The sequence below is a fragment of the Argiope bruennichi genome, chromosome 4, assembly GCF_947563725.1.
Source record: "Argiope bruennichi chromosome 4, qqArgBrue1.1, whole genome shotgun sequence".
Classification (NCBI taxonomy): Eukaryota; Metazoa; Arthropoda; class Arachnida; order Araneae; family Araneidae; genus Argiope; species Argiope bruennichi.
The window spans coordinates 105107589-105132988 of NC_079154.1; the positions used below are offsets into that span (position 1 = coordinate 105107589).

General features: G+C 28.7%; 1 protein-coding gene across 1 annotated transcript in view; it reads right to left on the minus strand.

Moving 5' to 3' along the window:
* Positions 1–25400, minus strand: part of LOC129966398 (uncharacterized) — a 385065-nt gene that overhangs the window by 153626 nt on the left and 206039 nt on the right. The window contains exons 4-5 of the mRNA XM_056080822.1: positions 14423–14498; positions 4930–4974 (exon numbers count right to left, since the gene is read on the minus strand). Of these exons, the coding sequence (XP_055936797.1) occupies positions 4930–4974; positions 14423–14498 (121 nt within the window). The remainder of the gene's footprint in view (positions 1–4929; positions 4975–14422; positions 14499–25400) is intronic.

The following is a 25400-nucleotide window of genomic DNA, read 5'->3' on the forward strand; positions in this document are numbered from 1 at the left end:
AGACCTTAATACCGGGATACCGGTTTTAATACCGGTATTAGAAATTTTAGAAAAAGAAAGAAAACACAGGTGTTTCTTTGTTTTATTTGCCAGTTTTGTTAGAATGTAAATATCACAAAAAATAATTTGTAACTTATAAATTATAGCAGTATATAATCACAAAAAAGTAAAGGAACATCTTATTTATTTAAATCACAAAAAAAGTGTAAATATCACTATTCAGTCCGTGGTACTATTACAAATTTTTGAAATGTGATCTTAAAAAACATAAAGCATCAATTGTACTGTCTTTAAGCCTGAAAAGTAATTTTGTGTGAAAATTACCAGCTGTCGAAAACGCTCTTTCCGCATCTACGCTAATTGGTAATACTGTTAGCAATGCGCAATATATTTTTTCCAAGTATTTACCTCCAAATCCCTCATCTTCAAATAAATCAATTTCTCGTCGGATGGTTTTGGATATAGCTGATTTCTGTATTGTATTTTGGTTCGTTGATTTTTTTTTAATTTATCGCTAATTCTAATTTCTGTTCAAGATACAATTTCTTTTCACTATCGATATTATTGTCATCATAATCTTCGATAACTGAACCGAATTCTTCTGAATGTAGATAGGGTTGTGGGTAAAAAATTTTAAGAAAATTTACTATAAACTTAATCAGATTTGAATTGATTATTTTCTTTTCTTCTTTTTCATTTTTATTTTTAAAATCATTATAATTATGTTAATACCATAAGACATTTTCTATTTCGGTATGCCTTTCTTCTGTGCGATTTTTCAATGTAATATATAATTCTTCAGATAGTGATGTGTGCTGTTCTTTCATGACTGCAACATGAGATTTATTGTTGCATTAGCTGTTAATGAATTAAAATCTCTCCGACATAATGCCTCTATAGTCAGTTTTATTGGAAGTAGAGCTGATATAGTTTTGGATATTAAGTCGAATTCATTATCTGAAAAATTAATTTACAGGTTTAAGTCGATTATTGCTTTTTCGATAGGATTTCTAAATTTCAAAAATCGTTCCATCATTAAGAGCAAACTGTTCCAACGTGTCTTAGAATCTATTATTAACATATATTCTGTTTTATTTTCACTTAGTATATATTTTTGTAATATGGCATTTTTTGTAGGGGAACGTTTAAATATCTTGACAATTTTTCGAACTTTATAAATTATAGGAAGCAATTCTTGATGGGTTAATATTTCATCCTCATTAGCAATATCTTCTTCAACAATTACATTGTCATTATCTTCATTGTCAATATTACTCTCACTCTTACTCTCTTCAATGTCGGAATCCGAAGTTTCTATAGCCACAACATTTGGATTCTTCTGTTCTTTATTTTTTTGGTACAATACATCTATTACTCCTAATTGAATTCCATGAGTATAGTACAATGGCTGATTTGCACCAATCAACTTTCCAACTTTTTTCATAACTGTTGCTCCATTAGTTGTTATGGATACAATATCTTCTTTCACGGATAATCCATGTTTCGCTAATTTAGATTTAAGTAATTAATTAAGCCATTAATTAGTTAATTAATTTAACCCGTTAGGAGAAAAAAAAACGTATACTATTTTGCTACGTTAGCGATCCCGGAACATATAGTGCAGACAATTAAAAAAATTTCTAGTAAATACCGAAAAACCGGTATTTAAACTTGTGAATACCGGTATTACAAAATTTTAAAATGGCTCAAAATACCGGTATTCGTGATCCCGGTATACCGGTATTGCAATCCCTACTCATGTATATGATATTGCTTTTCTGACACCAGAGATAATTCAATAAAGAATGGCGCTAATATTTTTCTATTAAGGTCGATTATTCAAATTATATAATATTACATATTCGTAACAATATATTTATTAAACGGGATTTAGAAAACAACAAAATATGTTAGCATAAGGCAATTTTGTGCTAATTTTTCCAGTATAAAGCAGTTGAAAAATGAACAAGAAAATGCATATGTAATCTTGAATAAAGTAAATGATGTAACATAACGTGATAATTCTTATTCATAATTTGTTCATAATGTATCGACCATTATTGTTAAGTCATTCGATCGGAGTATTTGAATACCGGGATCAAATGTTGATTATAGTAATGTCAGGACTACACAGAGTCACATATTAATTTTCCCATGAGTTATTAATTAATTTAATCAAAAGTCTTGATTAATTCTAAAAGACTATCCGTGCTTCATGTCATTTAACACTTTCTCGTTAACGTTTATGACCTTTTGCAGGCCAGTAATTGACCAGTGTTTCACCCTGCCATTATCTAATCAAGTGTCAAATTTGTTACCTCCTTAATCGAATTTAGGACTTGATTGATCCATCTATTTTTTATGTTCTAAATGACGTGATCTATTTTCATTTATGTTGGAGAAGTAACCAATGGCTTACCATTAATCAAATTTTTTTTCAGGTTGAACATAAATTCCTTTTCATTTTGGGTTATAGAATGTTTTTATCTAGAATCGAAAAAAAACTTATGGATAAAAATAATCTAACACTTATAGCAACAAAATGGCGAGTTATTTCAGGAGTAGCTATATTTTGGATTGGTCAGAGAATAATAGATCCTTACTTTTTCCTTCTGAATAGGCAGGCCCTGGAAGAAAGCCAAAACACTAGAAAGGCGAAAATGAAAACCCTTTTTTTTTTTTTTTTTTTTTTTTTTTCACTAAACTAACCACCACAATTTCCCATTTTCACCTAAGGACATTAACTGCCAAGTGCGGCTACCCTTCTGTGAACTATTTGTCTCTTGGGAATCATTATTTTTTTACTCTCCAGATTTAGAGAGAGTAGAAATAGAAATCCATTTGAATTTCTTGGATATTGTTTACTTGAAACTTAGCATATTATTTCATCTCACGTTAGCAAGATGTGGAAGTCATCATAAAACATGCTAAATGATTCTTGCGGGAATTTTCTCTTTTCAGTACCAAAAGGGAAAAAAAAGTTTTGAATGTTTTTTTTTTTCCAGTAAAAGAAAAAAAAATGCTAATATCATTATACTCACCATATTTAATTTTAGTTATTATTCAAATTTTAAATTATAAGCAAAACATCCATATAAATATTCAAAAAATAAATTAAGTTATGCGTATTTAGGTTCGCAGTTTGTTATGTTACAAAATAAAAATTTAGTTTCGCAATTTTGAAGAATATCTATGGTTTATATTATCTGTATTCGGAAAAACTATTTTTGGAATCACTTTTAACAAGATGTCTATCTATTTATGTACATGTATGATTACCTGTATTTTTTTTAAACAAGTTAGCCAAGGAAAATTTCATATTTAATTTTAAAATCTGCGGAACGCCATTATAACAAATATTTGGCGAAATTCATCAATGGGACTTGCAGTATACCACGTTTCATGTATATCTGAACAAAATTCAACACTTCAATAAGCAATAATAAAGGTAAATAAAATTCTTCACTACGTTTTATTATCAGAATCAAATTTGGGCCAAGCCAGTTAAGTAGTTGACTGTCTGCCTGTCTATTTGATTGCCAACAAGATAATAATTCTTCTTTTGTGTAATCTGGACATAAAAATTGTAGACCTGTAACAAATTATAGTCACAATCAGACCATGAGTTTAAATCCGAAATATTTGATTTTCTTTACAGAACCGTGATGCAAGAGGGGTAGGGGGTGCATGATGGTTAATCGGAATTTTCTCCCCTTGTCTATATAGTAATGGTGCGTTGTTGAATTATCCTCATTGTGGTAAGTCATACAACTGACTCTCCGATAAGCCCAGAGGCGCACGGATAAAAATACTGAATGAGCGGATCGCCGCAACAGCAACACTGGCGGGAACTGTGGTTGAGTCCTAAGGGCCATCACCGGCCACGGTACAATCCATCACGAGGGAAGTACGTCCCGTCATCGAGGGGAGGAGCCAGATCCCATACCCTTTGTGTGCCCAGGGTGGCGAGATCCAACCACCATACCGGAAGCATCTCATCTTCATTTCGAGATGCCCCCCGGGGGTTTCCACACTGTGGTAAGTCAACCATCTAACTCTCCGACCCGCCAAGAAAGCACACGGATTTAAACCATAAAAACTAAATGACTGGGCCGCGGGAACTGTGGTTGAGTCCTAAGGGCCATCACCAGCCACGGTACAACCCTACCCGAAGGAAGTACGTCCCGTCATCTCCTCACTGTGGTAAGACGTACCTCTGGTTGGCCCAATTTAAAAAGAAAAAAGCAAATAGCTTCAGTTGTATTGCTTTAAGTTGTTAGTTTGGGCACCCTTCAATTCAAAATAGGCTTCTCTATTCTCTTCTGAATATGGAACCGATAAGGTGGGAGAGGGATAGTTTGAACATCAATCGTTTATGTTTGAATGAAAGGTATTAATTAGGTATTATAAACACAATTAAAATTCATTTTTAGGCATTAAAAAGGCATATAAAATAGATTATTAAATCAGGAATCAATTTAAAAAGGCATAAATTTAATATTATATATAAAGTTTTGGGAATTAACTGAAGTACATGTTATACTAAAGGAAACATTTGATATTTCAATTTTAAGATACTTTAGGAAAATATGCTACTCTTGATTGTATTTTCTTAATTGATTCTTACAGTAGCAAAGTCTTTTCAATTTTTCTCCAAAAAGGGATGTTTTAATAAAAATTTAGCCTTCTTGACATTTTTTTTTTTTTTTACAGAAATAGAATTCTGCATGCCAAGAACTAAATTGTACTGTGCTTAAAATTGAAAAGAATTGCTAACTGATATCTTTAAAATTATTCTTAAATATGTTTTTCCTCACATCAAGATAATTAGCCCATACTTCTGTTTCTTATTGGTTATGAAATAAATTTATATAAAAACAATATCATAAAGTGTAGTTTATGTTACTAAAGAGGAGTGAGAATACTGACCTGCAAAGGAAAAAACAAATATTCGACTGGCAGTACGACAGGTCCCTGAAAAAGTAAAAAAATATGACAATCAATGACATAAATTAACTTTTGAATTTATTAAAAGTGACGATGAGTCATTTTTCGACATCCCTCTTCCGAACGGCAATGCAATTTTGATGTCGCTGAAGCAGAGAAGAAAAATTTTATTTACTCATACAACCATATCAATAATGCTTATGAGGTCCCATAATCTGACCTAAACTGACGATCATGAAGTGTTTCTTTAAAAGAGTGAAAGATGTAGAAATCAGGGCTGTTTAGAAGATGGAACAACTACTCAAATCTAAGCATGTGTTCAGTTTCAATTCTCTCCTGTTACTTGTGATGTGGCATTATTGTGGAAAATGAGTATTCGGCTCTGAATATGAGTATGAAAATTTCGGTTCTTTGACAAAAGAGCTATGTAGTCATTGGTTTACTTTAAATGCGAAGATCCAAAAGGAGATGCAGAAGTGGTTTCGGGAGTGACATAAAACTTTCTTCACGATAAGGATATAGAAGCTGATTGTTTGATATCAAAGATGTATTGCTTTTCGAGGCTCACATGCGGAACACAAAATCATAAGCAACACAAAAAATAAGAAGCACAAAATCATCATACATTTTAACTTTTCCAAATTATATTATATATAACATTATTTTGATTGAAGCAGAATGCAGGTTCTTAGACGTTGAAGAGACACGTTATATTTTTAAATTAACTTTAATATCCATTTCGTGAAAGCAATTTATTTACAAGTAGACTCAGCGGGGCATAAAAGCAAAAGTAAGAAAGAAGGCAAAAAGGGACGAACAAATGATTACTAGTCTTACACAAGATGGGATTTCCGGCCATGTGCCAATTCAATACACGTGATGACCTTTGACACCTTTTCAAGGGCACCGAAGGGACCACTTTAATTTAAGACGTAGATTGATTGTGCAGTAATTTTTACACAGCTTTATACGTGGAATGAGATCAGAAAATAAGAGAATATTTTACTATGGGCTAAATTAAGATAAAGTCTTGGAAATTAATTTGGATTAAATTAAGAGTAAGAGTAAGTAAAATATCATTATATATATATAGATGTGTGTGTGTGTGTGTGTGTGTAGATATAGTCATGTAAAACCACCTATGCAGTTGCAACAATTTATTTTATAAAATACAGTAGAAAGAAGCTGCATAAATTAATTCGCGTAATAAAACAAATGACACTACCTTTTTCGCATTGATGGTCAATTACCTGCATGATAGGTCAATTAGTTTAAAAAGATCCCAATTATTTATTGCTTTCTACAATGAGAATACTGATTTCAAACTGTTTGTGCTAAGAAATTAAAAAATTACATCGCAGGCTTGACTCTCTGATTTATCATGGCCCTTAACACATATACAAGAGGGAGATAGATTGTTCATCTTTTTTATACCAGAAAGACTTTTGAAAAACCGTTTGATAGCATTTATTTATTTTGTGTTGGAATGAGGCAACCACTGAAGATGTTGATGCTGTTATACTTACTTATACTCTACTCATGGACGAAAGAATAACAAATATATACGAAGTTTAAGCCAAGAAATAGAACAAACAGAAACTAAATTAAAAATTAAGATCTTGCTACGTACAAAAGTACATTACTAAATGATGAATGTATTTTGTTTTTATTTGCTCCATGGAAATCTTTAATAAAATAACAGTTATTATATAATATAGCGCCAACCTGAGTCCTCGGGGTCTATAACACTGAGTTATCTAACCAGTTGGATGAGCACAAAATGGAAGGAAAAATAAACCAGAAAAAAATGACAAACAACCATCCATAGGATTCTCCATAGAGGATCCCATCGGAGTCATATCCTGGACTGCTGCATTTAATGTTTTAACAAAGAAATAATTAAGCATGAATGAACGAAGCAAAAATACTTTAAAACAAATGGTAAAAATGGGTTGAACTTAAAGAGAAACATCGATCTTTGCAGACTCAACCTCCCCATGTTTTTGATGCCGTTGGTTGTGTATAAACTAAATAGAGAATATTAACTGAAGAGAAAAAAGAAGCGAAAAAAAACTTTTAAAATGATAACAATTGTTAATTAAAATTGGGGTATTAGTTTATTAGGATAACTAAGATGTATTAGGATTAGTTTATTAGGATAATTAAGATTGGGGTATTAGTTTATTAGAATATTAGTTAAAAATTATTACAGCTCTTATAAAAATAGCTTAAAAATTCGGAAAATTAAAAAATATTCTTAAAAAACAAATTCATTGTTATAAAAATTTCACGAAATCACTCACACATTTGAGATACGGTTCACAAAAATTCTTATAAAAGAAAAGATCCTCTTACACCACAATAAAACACTTTTAGTGATTTACTAGAGTTTATAATTTTAATTATTGAAAGCATTCTCCATTTTATCTTATTGTTATTACTAACATGCTGTACAAATATAGAAAGGCTCTGTTTATATATTCCATATTTATTCCTAATTTCTCCAAAGTTTTGCATCATTCGCTGTAAATTTGTTGTAAATTTTGAATATTTTAAAATATTTCCGATTAATTTTTCTATGTATGAAGACATAACCCTGGAACTCAAAAAACCTTATTTTTACTCAATACGAAACGCTCTTTTAAAGAGTAAAATTAAATCTAAGCTTATTATTATGCGTAAACACTGATATGGAGAGAAAATTAGGACAAGGAAAAAACTGTATCATGAGTTATCTTCGTTATCTGATTACGTTTTAAAATAAAGAAATCCATTGCAAAATGGCCTTTGTGTACATTCAGAACGTAACATGAATCTATGTCAAATTTTAAGAATGCAAAATACCTGAAAGCGGACTATTTAAGAATTAGAAAATACAAACCAAAATTTTTTGTTTATTTCTTTTATTTAAATATATTTTCTTAATTTATTATCCTCTCTTAACAATTGTTTCTTGTTTCGAAAAACAAGAAATTCAGTCCTTGTTTTAAAAATAAAAGAAGCTTTACGGAATATAACATGATTTAAAAGACCAGAACTAAGATGGTTGGACATAAAGATGATCTCTTTACTTGCTATGAAAGATTTGAGTATGCTTCAAATCCTTAAGTTCTTTTCTAAGCTTTATCCTATATTTCTAAAACTATGAATTTGTTTTCTGTCATACTATGTGTTTTTCAGTGAAAAATGTCTTTGTGCTTATTTCAGCTATGGAAATCCAAGACGGAATATATACATTTGGATATGCGAAAAGCATATTATAATGTTTTTACAACATAGATATGAAATTATAGATAACAAAGATAAGAGCATTTATCTTACCTATTATACAATTCATTTTGTGGCACTGTCAGACATAAAAATGTGCATTAAATAAGCTTTAACTTTTTGAACATTTTAAATATTTTAACACTGACATAACAAGAAATTTTCAACATGTAATTTTAAAAAGAATACGAGTTAAAAATTTCTTTTTTTTAGTGAGTTTAATATGAGATAATAAAAATTTATTTTTTAAAAGTTCATGTTTTTGAAATGAGTAATAAAATATTTCATAGAAATATTTAGTAAGTTATAAAAAAAATGAAAAAAATTCTATGTTTATGATACATTTTTTTTTTATCATTTTGTATTTTTCATTTGCATATTGTCAAAACTTTTGAAAAATTTCTCAGTCATATTGACAAATGAATTAAAAATGGAGGCAAATAATTTTACACAAGTACTTAGATTATATGAAATAATTTTTAGTTAAATATCTGCATTTTGGAAAACGATTTTTTTTCGTTTCGAATCAGAAAAAGAAAATGTGTTTTTTTCTGCTTACGTAAATATATACAATGCTTAAAAAATTTAATATGAAAAATAATACTATAAGTTCCCAAACTATGTTGACTAGACAGTCATCTTAGGTCCTTAATTTTTATACAAAAATATAAATTACACAATTTTATGCATTCCACAGATCTTCTAAATAATTTCTTTTTAAAAAAAGGGATGAATATTTCTAAAACACAGGGATTAAATGGATAATTTGGCGAAACTCTAAATTGGTTGTTAGTATAATAACTGAAACAAAAATTGATGTGGAACTGCAAAATTAAATTTTATCAGTAAAAATGCAGGTTGTAGCTTCAGAGAAGAATGATCAGAGATCATTTGATTTCTACCTAAAGCTTAATCTATTTCATTTCGTTTTGGTTCCGTTAAATATCTCGATTTTGTAACACTTAAAAGCGTTGGACGATTTCATAGCACATATCGTTTCGTTATGGTAGATATAGTAATACATCCAATAACTTGAGAGTAATTTAGTCACCGGAAAAGTTTTACATCCTAGTTAGTTGTCCTTTAGAATCTGTTAGTTGCAAATTTGAACGACAATAATCAGATTATTTTATTGTTCTCTTTGCAGCCTTATACTGTTTAACAGACACTGTTTTGCAAATCTGTTGTACAGTTAAAGCTCAAACGATTTTGTTGTGATAGTTACCATTACTATAATTTTGTCGATTTTATAAGATGACTGAATTTGTAAAATTCATACGAATTAAAGTGGTCACAACACATTCTATTTTAAATTTCGTTTTCTTCGTTGTTAGTAATAACCACCTTAATTCATCATCTCTTAAATGGACCTTCTGTGTGTATTTGCCGCTTCTTTTTATGGAGGCTTCAGAAAACTGTCTACATGTGTCTAAATTTACCTCTGAAATTCTTGTTTAATAAAATCACTTATATGTGTAGATTATATTATTAAAAATTTATATTTTTTAATTGAAAATTAATTTTTTGCAAGGAAAAAAATTTAGTTGTTTTTTTTAAATGAAAGTGCTTAATTAATAGAGAAATTTTTAAAGTAGTTTTCAAGGTTATTACGAAATATGTTATTTTAAATAACCTTCATGAAATTTAAAATTTATGAATAGATAGACGTTTTAAATTAAATGTTTGCATATTGAAGAGGAATTGAAATTCCAAATTTGCATGAAGACTGCGTTTTATAAGAGCCTATAAAACTTTTTTTTAAAATTTAGATTTGTTTAATTTTTGCATTTTTATTTCAGAAATATATTTTTTTAGTCCTCTGTTATAAAAAAATATGTTAATATTAAAATGTATAAGTTGAAAGAAATAAGAAAATAAAGATTCAAAATAAAATCTATTTTCTATACACGTTTCTCATTTATAACGATACTACATAATTTGAATTAATTTTATAACTGAAAACAAATTTAGTTCTTAAATTTTTTATATATTGCAGATGAAATATATTCAAAATTTTCCTTAAGAAAATGCCATTTAATGATACACTTTCTAAATTTTATGACAGTATTTTCTATAATATTATTTATAAAAGAAAATTTAAAATTTCCGAACAAATTTATTGAGAAATCGGAATACAAAAGTATATTTCATCTAAAGAAAATTAAATAAAATATGTTTTAAAACTATTTTTTTAATTGTTAATTGCAATCTTAACATTAAATTCTATTTTGCTCTTATGTTAATTATTCAAATGTTCTTCGTATATCGCTTTAAAAGAAATTTTTCTTAAAATAAAACTATGTAGATTTCTATGCGAAATTTCACTTAATTAGAATTAATGCTGTATTTTATTTTATGATATATGTATAGTATGGTACGATTTAAATGTGTTTCCAGAAATAAGCTATGGTCATCGTTGAATAGACATATTAAAAATTATGTAAATATTATAAAAATAGGCGTAAGGGTTTTAAAATAGCGCGAGTTATACGCCTATAAAAATTTGAAATTTAAAATTTATTTTCTGATGAAACCATTAATCTTAAGTTATTTTCAATGTATTCATTTGAATTTTATCGCTACGAATAATTCTGGCAAGCTAGATGATCACTAAAGGTGGTTTGTTAAACAATAAAGACAATTGAAAATTCCTAAAAACATAACATTATTGCTTTGTTTGCATCTTTGGATTTCAATAAGATGCAAATGAAATCAGTATTGTCAGGGTTTATTTTTACACTGTAATTCATTCATTTTCCTCTTTCATTTTAAAGACATTTATTAGTGCTTTGTATAGAAAAGAGATTAACATAGGTAAAACGAAGCTACAATTCATTCTTCATTCAAACCCGCGCTAACACTAACACTACTGTTTTCAATGGTTCTTTAAATCTTTTAATATTCTCTAGCGACGTTTAAATATATTATTGTATAATCAACAAAGATTATGGACAACGGAGAGGATTACAGCTCATTAAATATTCATGTGGAAATGTTTTACCAATTAATTTTGAAACAACACCGTTTTCATCGAATTACTCCAGCTGGTATTTAGAGCAAGCTTACTCTTTGATCCATATTCAACAAATAAATGTTAGAGATGATAGAAATGGCATAAACAAGCGAAGATCACATACGAATGCATAATAGGATCGGTTGAATTAACGAATATTCAAAGGTGGAGGAAGGTTTAGCCAATTACTGGTGAAGATGCCTTATTTGGCAGTAATTTATACCTGTACAGTATGTGTGCATATCCAGTCTTAGAATGTCTGTTGAAAATTCTTATCATATACAGCTCTGTACGTTCTATAGCGGTGGATTAAAAACGATGATGTCTTTAAAGAATATGAATGGACATTTGCCGCCCTCCTTCTAGTTGGTCCACATCTAATATTCATATCTGCAATATCAACATTAGTGGACTATCAGAACATTAAAGGGCTATCGCTTGATATTCAACTTAAATTCTAATAGACATCGCCCATAGATAATTTATTTGGCGTTTTTTCCAGTCAAATTTTTCCTGAATGGTTTTGGCTTGTTTTTGTGCTTTCCAACCCACTAACAGCTTGTATTGTATCTTGATACCTTTTATAATAAATATTTATTCTCTAATTTCAAAAAATTCTCTAATTTCAAATTCAATTCTCTAATTCAAAATATTTATTCTCTAATTTCAAAAAAATTGTTTTTTATTGGAACGAAAACGTTAATAATAAATGAACATTTCATTTTTAAAGTCATTAAAAACCAAGAAACTAACATAATTTTTCAGTTATTTTAATACTGATAATATTTTTCTAAAGTTTGAAACTATGTTTTAACATATGAATGTGTGATACATTTTAAATTTTGAAGAAGATTCCTTATTTTGCTTAACTTCTTATACTATGAAAAACATTTATTATTTAATACTTTATGTCCAAATAAATATTTAATTGTATGTTTTCTTCAAATTCTATATAGTCCATTCCATCTAATACTTTAAAAATAAAATTTAATATATAAAATTATAGTATAATTAGCAATAACATGCTTTCAAATTACTCAATCAGTAAAACCTAGAGACTAAATTTCAATTCGACATTATTTGAGGGCTTACTATTTTGTTCAGGAGTTGTTATGAACTAAAAATGAACCATGAACTATGAAAAACGAGACTTCATTTATATAAGCAATATTTTTGTACACTCAAAAACTATAAGATCATGATGCTTTCTGATTCTTCGTCACACTTTTTTAATCTATTCCAAACGAATGTTGATCTATTTATGAAGTTAAAACGTAATACTGGGACTTATAAATATCTCTTGGGTACGCACAAAGGTTCTCTTAAAAGGCCATTTTCAAACTTTAATAGATGATCAGGCATAAGGTTCCCGAAGATGATCATCGCCAGTGAATTAAATTTAAAGAAGAGATCTTAGTGTACTGCAGATAAAATGAGATGACAGATGAATGTTGAACAAGAGTAAAGAGATTTAAATTTATAATAACACATAGTATAGTTGCAGGAATAACACATTAAAATAAATAAGCAGCATGAAAGTACAATGGCAAGTAAGACGTAAATAACAATAAAACAAAATTGTCCGAATAGAAAGGACTTGCTTTCTGAACTTAGAAATGATTTGCATTTGTTATTCATGTTTGTTGTGATATAGAAAATATGTTAACATTATGTTAAAGCTACTTTATGAGTGTGATATTTAGCTGATGGTGATGTTGTGAAAGATGCATCTTGTAACATAAGGAGAAGGGAAGAAGCGATTTACTTAGCTTGGTTTCTTCACTTGTTAGTTTCGATTTTTTTTGTTCTAGTTCTTTTTGTAGATATATAAATAGAATATATATATATGTAATGATACTTTAATTCTAATTTCAATTTAATTAATTTCCAAGATTTTATTTTAATTTAGCCAATCGTAACTTCATTCTAAAATATTCTCTTATTTCGTGATCCAATTCCACTTTTGGTTTAATTAATTCATCTGTAAAAAATAATACACCATCAGTACTACGTCTCAAATGAAAGTGATCCTTTAGGTGCCCTTGAAAAGGTGTCAAAGGTCACCACGTGTATTGAATTGGCGCTTAGCCAGAAATCCAACGTTATATAAGTCAAGTGATCATTTGTTTCGCCCCTTTTTGTCTTCTGCTTTTGTGCCGCGCTGCGCCTTCTTGTAAATAATCATATTTGTCTCCCGGGAGAGTAAAATACAACGTCTCGTCTATGTCTTCAAACCTTCATTCTACTTAAACCAAAATAATGCTACAAATATATACATCTCCTTAAACTCTGGTGTTATTTTAAAAAGCAAGAAACATCACTCTAGTAATTAGTACATGCCTTTTTGTACTTAATTCCCTAAAATATTCCTTCCTTTTAAGCAGTCTTATTTTGCATTGCAAGTCCATGCTCTATTTTGAAAATTGAATAAAATTAGATTTTAAGTGTAGTAATTGAATTATTATTAATTACTACTTATAAAATTTGTAAATGATTTTTTTGGGAGACTCTATATAATAACAGATGGAAGAATCAATTGTTTGCTTCACCATTATAAGCGCATTGTTTTAAAGAATAGTCTACAGTACAATAAAACTTATTCAGTAAACACAGTAAGTTAATGAAGATTTGCTCTCTTAATGTGATAAATTTTTAAAAGAATTATTTAAGCCTTTCTATTTAATTTTCCTTTCAGAAATCGAAGTAAAATTCATTATTTGAAATTCAGACCCAACTGTTCACTAATTAAAAAAGTTTTGTACCTGTCCCATTTTATATATATATTGTTGAGACTTTTTATCAAATAAAAACTTAAAATCATGAAAAGAATTCACGCTTACTCCAGACTTTATACATTCCATGAACGCTTCATGAAACAGACTACTTTATTGCATTTTTGTACCCACCTGTTTAATATCAAAGTCGGAGACCGAAAAAATTAAGGAAATTAATAAAGCGTGTCTACGAAAGACCGCCAGAAAAGAACACGTTCTATACAAAAGCACTCTAGAAAATTGATTCCACCTTAGAATAATTCGCAGCAAATTTGGTGCGACCATAAAAAAAATGAGATACGTTCGTAATGGTATTTTCATTTCAAGATACGCTCCAATTCACAGAATTTATATCTTTCTCGATACTCTGAAAATAAGGAAGATACTGAGCAGGAAAAAAATATAGAAAATAAATAGCTACCGTTCCGACTAACAATCTTGTTGCCATGGTAACAATCCTGGAGGTCTGGAGCCGAGTGCAGCCCTCCGCTGGTAACCTGAAAAAAAAGAAAGAGCAAAAATGAGGAGCTAAATACTGTGATGTGTTTCACAAGTAAAAGGTCTTATAAAACAAACAAGTGGTTACGAGGAGAAATCGTATCGTAAATTTTTGGTTCTTTTAAGTGTGTAAAGAAAAAAAAGTTATGTTATTCTGGAAGTTTATGTTGCGAAGCATCACTTGTTGATAATATAATAGAGATTTTGGACATTAATTCACTGTTATTTCTTTTCTCTCTCTGGTTTTTGTAAAACGAAGGGTGGAAAATGGGAGGAGAAAGATTAACTCGTCATATTTTATTCCAGAATTTATGAACCAGTTAAGAAAAAGAGAATTATTTAATAATAAGCGAAGAAGTAACAAAGATTTCAATTTAATTTATGGAACATTTAAACTTTTATAAATTCTACATTTTATATGATGCAAAGTTATAAAAGAATCTAAAATCCTGTTCTTCCTTAAATCTTGAGTGAATTTGTCTTTTTGCTTTATCTGTATGAAATCATCGCTTAACTCTAATCATTATTTATATACAATATTTGTAAGACCAACTTATTATGTGTTATTTATATGAGCTACCGAAATAGTAACACCTTCCATTTTTTGCGATAAAGTCGAAATTCAGCATAAAAAGAATATAGATTATTAAGAATATAGAATAGAAATTATTCTTTCATGATGAGGGAAGGATTACGAAAATGTATATATTGATTTTATTCAAAAGTTTTATTCTCTGGGGAACTATTCTTTCTTATTTTAACACATATACAATTATGAGTAAAAACTGTTTAATACTGCAGCATTAATGAAAATACATCTGTTGCCAGGAGCGCACAATATAAAAAGAAATTTTAGATATGGAAATGTCGTTTGAAACAGTTGTAAAAATAATGACGAAACATCTATAGCCAGGAACGCAGAATATAACAAGAAATGTCTTTTGCTACTTTTGTAATAATAATGATAATGCATCTATTGCCAGGAACGTGGAATATAAAAAAATAAATAAATAGGGAAATGTCATTTGCTATATTTGCAATATTCATGAAAACGCATCTATTGCCAGGAATGTAGAATATAATAAGAAACTTTAGATATTCGAATGTCGTTTACTATTTTTGTAACATTAATGAGAATGCAACATTTGCTAAGGAGCGTAGAATATAAAAAGAAAATTTAGATATGGGAATGTCGTTTACTACATTTGTAACATTAATGAGAATGCAACAATTGCTAAGGAGCGTAGAATATAACAAGAAAATTTAGATATGGGAATGCCGTTTGAAACATTTGTAACATTAATGAGAATGCACCCATTGCTAAAGAGCGTAGAATATAACAAGAAAATTTAGATATGGGAATGTCGTTTGCTACATTTGTAACATTAATGAGAATGCACCCATTGCTAAGAAGCGTAGAAAATAACAAGATAATTTAGATATGGGAATGTCGTTTGCTACATTTGTAACATTAATGAGAATGCACCCATTGCTAAGGAGCGTAGAATATAACAAGAAAATTTAGATATGGTATGTGTCGTTTGCTACATTTGTAACATTAATGAGAATGCACCCATTGCTAAAGAACTTCGAATATAACAAAAAATTTAAATATTGGAATGTCGTTTGCTACATTTGTAACATTAATGGGAATGCAACAATTGCTAAGGAGTGTAGAATATAACAAGAAACTTAGGTATGGGAATGCCGTTTGCTACATTTGTAACATTAATGAGAATGCACCCATTGCTAAGGAGCGTAGAATATAACAAGAAAATTTAGATATGGTATGTGTCGTTTGCTACATTTGTAACATTAATGAGAATGCACCCATTGCTAAGGAATGTCGAATATAACAAAAAATTTAGATATTGGAATGTCGTTTGCTACATTTGTAACATTAATGAGAATGCACCCATTGCTAAGGAGCGTAGAATATAACAAGAAAATTTAGATATGGTATGTGTCGTTTGCTACATTTGTAACATTAATGAGAATGCACCCATTGCTAAGGAATGTCGAATATAACAAAAAATTTAGATATTGGAATGTCGTTTGCTACATTTGTAAAATTAATGAGAATGCAACAATTGCTAAGAAGTGTAGAATATAACAAGAAACTTAGGTATGGGAATGTCGTTTGCTACATTTGTAACATTAATGAGAATGCACCCATTGCTAAGGAGCGTAGAATATAACAAGAAAATTTAGATATGGTATGTGTCGTTTGCTACATTTGTAACATTAATGAGAATGCACCCATTGCTAAAGAACTTCGAATATAACAAAAAATTTAAATATTGGAATGTCGTTTGCTACATTTGTAACATTAATGGGAATGCAACAATTGCTAAGGAGTGTAGAATATAACAAGAAACTTAGGTATGGGAATGTCGTTTGCTACATTTGTAACATTAATGAGAATGCACCCATTGCTAAGGAGCGTAGAATATAACAAGAAAATTTAGATATGGTATGTGTCGTTTGCTACATTTGTAACATTAATGAGAATGCACCCATTGCTAAGGAATGTCGAATATAACAAAAAATTTAGATATTGGAATGTCGTTTGCTACATTTGTAACATTAATGAGAATGCACCAATTGCTGAGGAGCGTGGAATATAACTAGAAAATTTAGATATTGGGATGTCGTTTGCTACATTTGTAACATTAATGAGAATGCACCAATTGCTAAGGAGCGTAGAATATAACAAGAAAATTTAGATATGGGAATGCCGTTTGAAACATTTGTAACATTAATGAGAATGCACCCATTGCTAAAGAGCGTAGAATATAACAAGAAAATTTAGATATGGGAATGTCGTTTGCTACATTTGTAACATTAATGGGAATGCAACAATTGCTAAGGAGTGTAGAATATAACAAGAAACTTAGGTATGGGAATGTCGTTTGCTACATTTGTAACATTAATGAGAATGCACCCATTGCTAAGGAGCGTAGAATATAACAAGAAAATTTAGATATGGTATGTGTCGTTTGCTACATTTGTAACATTAATGAGAATGCACCCATTGCTAAGGAATGTCGAATATAACAAAAAATTTAGATATTGGAATGTCGTTTGCTACATTTGTAACATTAATGAGAATGCACCCATTGCTAAGGAGCGTAGAATATAACAAGAAAATTTAGATATGGTATGTGTCGTTTGCTACATTTGTAACATTAATGAGAATGCACCCATTGCTAAGGAATGTCGAATATAACAAAAAATTTAGATATTGGAATGTCGTTTGCTACATTTGTAAAATTAATGAGAATGCAACAATTGCTAAGAAGTGTAGAATATAACAAGAAACTTAGGTATGGGAATGTCGTTTGCTACATTTGTAACATTAATGAGAATGCACCCATTGCTAAGGAGCGTAGAATATAACAAGAAAATTTAGATATGGTATGTGTCGTTTGCTACATTTGTAACATTAATGAGAATGCAACAATTGCTAAGGAGTGTAGAATATAACAAGAAAATTTAGATATGGTATGTGTCGTTTGCTACATTTGTAACATTAATGAGAATGCACCCATTGCTAAGGAATGTCGAATATAACAAGAAAATTTAGATATGGGAATGTCGTTTGCTACATTCGTAACATTAATGAGAATGCAACAATTGCTAAGGAGCATAGAATATAACAAGAAAATTTAGATATGGGAATGTCGTTTGCTACATTTGAAATATTAATGAGAATGCACCAATTGCTAAGGAGCATAGAATATAACAAGAAAATTTAGATATGGGAAAGTCGTTTGCTACATTTGTAAAATGAGAAATCTTGGAAATTCATCAAAATTACTACACTTACTCTATACTATGCGTACGAGAAAGTAAAAAGTTGGTTATAAAAAACCAAGTTTACCAAAATGTTGTAATCATGTTTTACAAATTATAATAAAAATTTTGAAGCATTCAAAAGAGTTTTGTATCAATAAATAGATACGATTACACCCAATCTATCTTTCCTTTGTCAATTTTTAATGTTTTCATAATGTTCAGTGCTTTTAGTTTGCAGTTTTACTATATTAGCCCCAAATTGTTTTGGTATGTTGGAAATTATTTCTCATCCCCAGTACTTTATCCCTGGTTATGCACCATCAGAACAGGCTTCGCTAGTGGTTTTTTAATTAAATTATTTAAATTAAATCAAGAGTGTTGTTATATATTTAACTAGTAAATGTTTCAGTTTCAGTTTCATCAATGTGGACTGATAATTGTAACAAAATTATGTCTAATCGCATCGTTTATTTGTTATCACTTTTCAAAAAAAAAAAAAAAAAAAACTTATTCTTTCTAATTTTTATTATTTAAAATCCTAATTACGATTGACTTTAAAAAAAGGTTAAGTACAATATTCGTTTATGATGTTCAATAAAATGAAAGGATTACTGCAAAATGCACTATTATTTACTTTCCCAGATATTTTCATCACGTTCATTCCATAAAGTATAAAACTAGAAACAGCTCAAAGTCTTTAAAGTACTTCTTTTATTTCTTATGTTATCGCAAGCTTATAAAGATCCAAAAAACAGAAGAGTATATTACAGTATATTCTTTTGTTTGAAATAGACTCGTATAGTATTTAAATAAAGAAACCCAAACATTCTTTATTATATTCAAATCGCATGCTATTCAAACATAAATACATTTCCTTTGCACATCAAAATGATGCTTCAAAATGTTCTTGAATATTCAATGCTTTCATATTCTTCGATGTCTTATTTTAAGTAAAATAACGTTCAAGAGAGAGTCATAAAATATGAAGTAAAATGCAGGTGCTCCGGATATTCCTTCACGGTGTATGCAAAGAATTTTGAATATTTCATGGAAATTGCTCCCAGAGAGCCTCGCGTCTCCCATAATTCACCCGGAAGTGCACATATATAATTTAAGATAAACTCACAGATCACGCTTATTTGAACTGAAATATACATAAATCGACGTAAAAGATGTCTGTTATTTAGCATCTTCCTTGAAATATCTTTAAAGAAATAAATATTTTAAGTTCTCGGTGAATGGATATTAAAATTATGGTATCAAACTGTATTTATGCGGAATTTATTATCATAAATTGATTGCTTTTGGGTGTGCAGATGCAGAAATAATATATTTGCGGCATCGGAATAATCATAAAAATGATTAGATAGAATATGCATTGGGCATTTTCAGAACTATAAAAATATATACCTCAGAAATTCAGTTTTTTAGTAAAAAAAAAAAAAAAAATCTCTAATTTTATTATAGCAGCATTCATGATCATTTGGAAACTGACTATCGCTATTTCAGGACTTTTTTTAATCTCAAAAAACAGTCCGAACTTCTGAGCCCCGCTGCGTGCCCTAGTGTTTCAGTTTCCGAAAATGCTTAAAATTTGTTAATAATTAATGATCTAACCAAATAGTAAAAGTTTAGTTTAGTTATATTAACGTCCGGTTGTAAAGCAACACTAGAGCTCTTTTGGGACGGCCCTAGTAATTTTGAACCGCGGTCAGATGACGAGGATGAAAACCTGAGCTGGCAAACCCCTCTCCACACCACACCAGCGGGAGGACGTCTGGCACGACGGATTTAACGTGCAACAGACCCCCTTACACGACGGTTCTTCGGTGGAATCGGGTATCGAACCTGAAACCCTAAGGCTCACAAGCTGAGACCTTACCACCAGGCAACCGCGGCCTCTCAAATAGTTAAAAGAACACTTGCTAAAAATAACAAAAAAGCCATCAAATAAAAAGGGATTAAAAAATGTTTAATAAAATATGTCTCATAAAATAATGGATAAATTTCCACTGATTTATTTCATTGTTTCCATTGATTTAATTCATTTTTATTTTAATAATGCTTGCAAACAATATAATTTTTTTTTAAAAAAATAAATATATTTTTAAATTAGAGAGTTAATAGTTTTATTAAAAATATTCTTTATAAATCTCATTTTGAGGGTTAAAATATTAATAGCAGAGTAATTATATTTTTTTTTTAATTTATAAAATTTATTATAAATTTTTATCAAGCGTTTTAAAATTGTTGTATCAAGCTTTTTTATCCCAAACTAATTTTTTATCTGCCTAAATCTATTTCAAATTTGCATTTCATAACATTAATAAACAAACTCATTTAAAACAGGGCATTAACATATTTTATTTTAGCTCTGGCGAAAAAATGTTTTGCTATAGAAAATTAATTTTTAACTTTTTTGTTTTCTAAAATATTTTAATTGAACGAATAATATTTCAATTCATTATTATCTGCATAATCCAAAATAATAAAATCAGAATTATTTATACAAGGGTTTATATAAGAAAAAAATGTGGTTCTTTTTTTGGAGCAAATGCACATAAATAAATAAATAATTCATAAAATTATTCAAATGAGGATAATAAGGTAATTCGTCTTTGGTGTTCTATAATTCTAGATATTTTTTTAATTAGAAAGAATGGGAAGAATCCTCCCCCCTTCTTTTAGAAATAATTTTTACAATGTTTTTTATATTATTTTTGGGGTATTTTTGTATTTTCCTGCCAGTTAATAATTCAATTTTGAGCCTTCAATCTCATATTCGAAAAATCATATAATGTATTATCAAATGATTAAAGTTTGAAATATTTAATGAAACTATAATTTTTTTTTAGAAATTGTCATCAAAAATAATGGATAAAAATAGATATTATATAGAAAAAATTATTTTTTCACAGAACGATAGTTTCAATACAAACCTGCTGAAAAAAAAAACTAGTTCATAATTCTGAAAGCGATTCTAATCGAACAATCATCGATCACTAAATAAGTCTAGTCTTCAGTTAAATCTTATATAATTATAATTTCTTACATTTATTAAATAAGATTTTATATTAAAGACAACTAAAATTTATTCATATATTCTAGAATATACGAGAAATATATTTAAAGCAGCAGCAGACTGAACTAAAAGGGATAAATTATAGTTGAAACTCTATGCATCGAATTTAAATATAATCAGACGATATTATTTATACAAAAATACATAATGCAAACTTTTAATTATTTTCATACAAATCAGAATTTAATAGTAATTAAATTTTTCATTAAATATATTTTTTTAGAATTTAAAAAAATTGGGCTATTAAACAATTTTATTTTTTTAAAAATACCGACTTTATAACTGTTTTATAAAATTTCTGAATATTTATATCACGAAATTTAATACATTCTTGTCCTATATTTTTCTCTTTCACATTCTATTTCTTTTATTAAGATGTAATCCTCTTTCAGAATTAATAGTTTCTGTTCCGGGTCATTTTCATCTTAAGAAACCTATAGTTAATCTGAATTTAAAATAAAATTCTCGTTTCAAAGTAAAACATCTATCTGAACCTTGACTCATAAAAAAACTCATGGGTAAGTGTCCATTACCTTTTTTATATAACTTCTGCCTTCAAAGAATCAATGTAAATTAACTTTTTTTATTTTATTTATTTTACTTTATATTTCTTCGCATGAACCAAATCGATGGTTGTTTTTTTAACTGTAATAATTATTTTATGCAAAGTTTTTCAATGTACAGTAATTTTGCATCATATATAAAAACAGTTTTTACGTTTAAATCCAAATTTTCGAAAAATAAAAATTTGATATATATATATATATATTCGATATATGAAAAATTACTACATTTACGAATTTAAAAGTTGATTTATTTATCTTGCTCTTTTTACTACTGTAATCTTCGTCCATTAAAGTGTACCTAAAATTAAGTATAGTAAAATCTAAGAAAATTTTTTAGAAAAGATATAAAGAAAAGGATAGAATGTAAAAGATCAGAGGAGTTCCAATATATGGCTTTTCTTATTAGGTATGTACTATAAGCATAGTAGCCTGGATAGGAACATGGTAATACCTTTTCCCTAAGTATTATAAAACATTTCGCCAATCACATTTACCTAGTTTCAGAATCCAGCCGAGCTACTTTATATCCATTGAAAAGCGAAAAGTGATTGAAGTGTTTTTTCGAAATAAATCCAACGGTGTAATTTTACAGAACAAAAATTTATTTTCCAAGTTTTTATTATAGTACAAAGTACAATAGAACAAGTACTAAGTTTTTATTATAGAACGTGATTAATAAGATTACCTTTCCAGATCATTGAAATCATTCTATGAATATATCGAAAAATTAAAAATAATTAGTAAGTTTATGACATAATCGCAAAATACGCGGTTGTAATAGATAAATCGCGTGTATAATTTATTTCAGTAGTTTCTGAAGACCACGAATATATATTTGAAACAGAACGAATTTATCTCTATTTGTTTAAAAAGAAAACTAAAATCACTGAATGAGCTATTTTCAAATGACATTTACCTTCTTTTCAACCGAAGGATCTGCAAAATATAGAATGAAATAATCTTAAAATAACAAAATTTAATTTTTGAAAGAATATTCTTGATGTTGTTTTTCAAAAAGTTTTAAATACTTTTTTAAATATTCGTCTTTTCATCGCAAATGCATAAGAGATTCTTAAAATATCATCCATGTCATATAGATATTCTCGTAAGTGTCGTAAAAAAGAAATTCTAAGGAAAAGCAGAGCTATGCAGAGAGAAATCCAGTAACATAGAAAACTGGCAAAATTCCGGAAATTTATGCTATATTTAATGGACTTGACGTTGAAAGCAAGCATCTAGCATCGTTATCTCAATGGAATGAGTAAGCTTATCTAGACATGTTTTTTTAGTGAACAATCTAATTATAACTACATAAAACAATTACACTCTAGTTCCAGAATTGTTTAAGACTCAACAAATTAGAAGACAATTCTTTCTGTAAGTTAATTACATAACTGGCATAAGAAAAACGTTTTTATCTGCATTGAAGTTTTTTTTTTACCAACACCGGATGGCAAACTAATATCACTTAGAATAATTAACTTATAATGTAATAATTTATATCATGTTACGATTGACAAAAAGAATTTCGCTGTTAGCTTTTTCATGTTAAAAAATTCGTTCATGTATCATTTTGTTATTTTGATTTACTTCATACAAAATTGGTATTACTTCCAAAATTTACAAATATAATATAATGTACCTACAAAAATATGATTATATAAGTTTTTTATAGGTAATATTCTCTGGAATAAGTTATAAAAGTAAAAAATGAGAATTGACATTGAAATGAATAATAAATAAAAACTGGGGCAGCGAGAGATAAGCCACGTAAAGATAAGCCAGGGTGTTTAGATGCCACTGGCATCTGTCTAGAAGTCTGGTGCGAAGGCAGAATTTGTTCATATTTCACGTTTTTAAAAACTAAAGCAAAATTTGACGAATAAGTTCGAAATACTGCTACGGGTGAAATATAAATAACGTTAAGAATTTTATAAACTGAACATATCTGAGTTTCTTTGTGAGGTCTTTATAGCGAAGTTTGGTGACATTTTTGAAATATGGTGACATGGTGATGCAATTAGCAACTTGGCGTCATGAAATTGCTATTTTTCCCCCCCCAGAAAATGTGGGTTTTTTTTTTCTGTTTTCTGTTTGCACTGTTTCTATTTTACAGTATTGAATCGTATAGGAGGTAACCTCATTGGGGGTAATCACAGTTTTTATGAGGTTAAGGTTCCTTGTGGGTATAACGACGATGATAATTTGCACTTTTGTAAGAAGGATAAATATATAAGCTGTCAGTAATAGGAAGGTCGAGGAAAGGACGGAATTATTTGTTGTAATGACTAGATTATTCATTGAACAATTAAGGAGTAATCTTCAATATTTTGAAATGATGAATTTATTTGACAATATGTAACATAGTTACGCAAAGGGTCCGGAAAAAGTAGGAGGAGAAGTCCATCAAGAACGAAAAGGAGTAATTCTAAAGATGGCAAAACATAGACGAAGAGTGCATGAAAATAGCTCTTTAAAAATCAACAAAACAGACACAAACAGCAAAACCTCATTAAATAACAGCAACAGTTCAGCTAAAGAGCTCGCTTTGCGATAAGCACTTCCAAAGAGAATTTACTTGATTGAATCATTTTATCTTCACATATTTATATACTTTATCTGATAAGGTATAGGATTTTCTTAATATATCTTAAGAAATGGCTCCAAATAAAGACATTGTCATAATTCTTTTATTTGCTAGAATCGGCCTTTTTGTCACCTAATTCGTTGCCAAATAACCAAATAGTTGGCATGTTTATTGTTAACATCGGGGATCATTCATCTGGCATTCATTCAGCATTCATTAAAAATATATGTAAAATTTTCTTGTTCCCTAACTGACTAATTTCATGGGGAAGCCATATTATAGAATTGTACCAATAATGTAAGGTTTCTAAGAAGAATAAAAAGGGACAGTATTTATTTTCAATGCATGTTAGAAGAATATAAACAAAAGTGTATTGAATTATTTATATATACAATCCATCGATGCAGTGAAAATATAAGATATACAACATTCTAGAAGTTGAATCCAGAAGATTTAGTTATCATAAATAGAAATTTTTACATCGTTATTAATATTTTATGATTTTCTCCCTCTTAATGCATTTCCAAATGTTAGAAAAGTTGTTTTATTATTAAAAATTCTGATTTAATTAGAAATTCAGTTTTGAATGAGAATTTTATATTTTTCTTAAAATATATACTCCAAATTGCAAAAATATTTTATAAGTATTATAAATATATTTTATGAAGTTCCGTAGACGGTTCTAATAAAATATGTAAATTTTACTCATATGTATTAGCATTTTTATTTCAAAATAGATGAAATATTTATATTTAATAATATATAAAAAATAGCAACAACTTCCACGATATAATTTGATATTAAATGAAGCGATTGATTTTATTTATTTATGGTTGCTAAAGGAAGACTTTTCAGAAAATGCCTGACA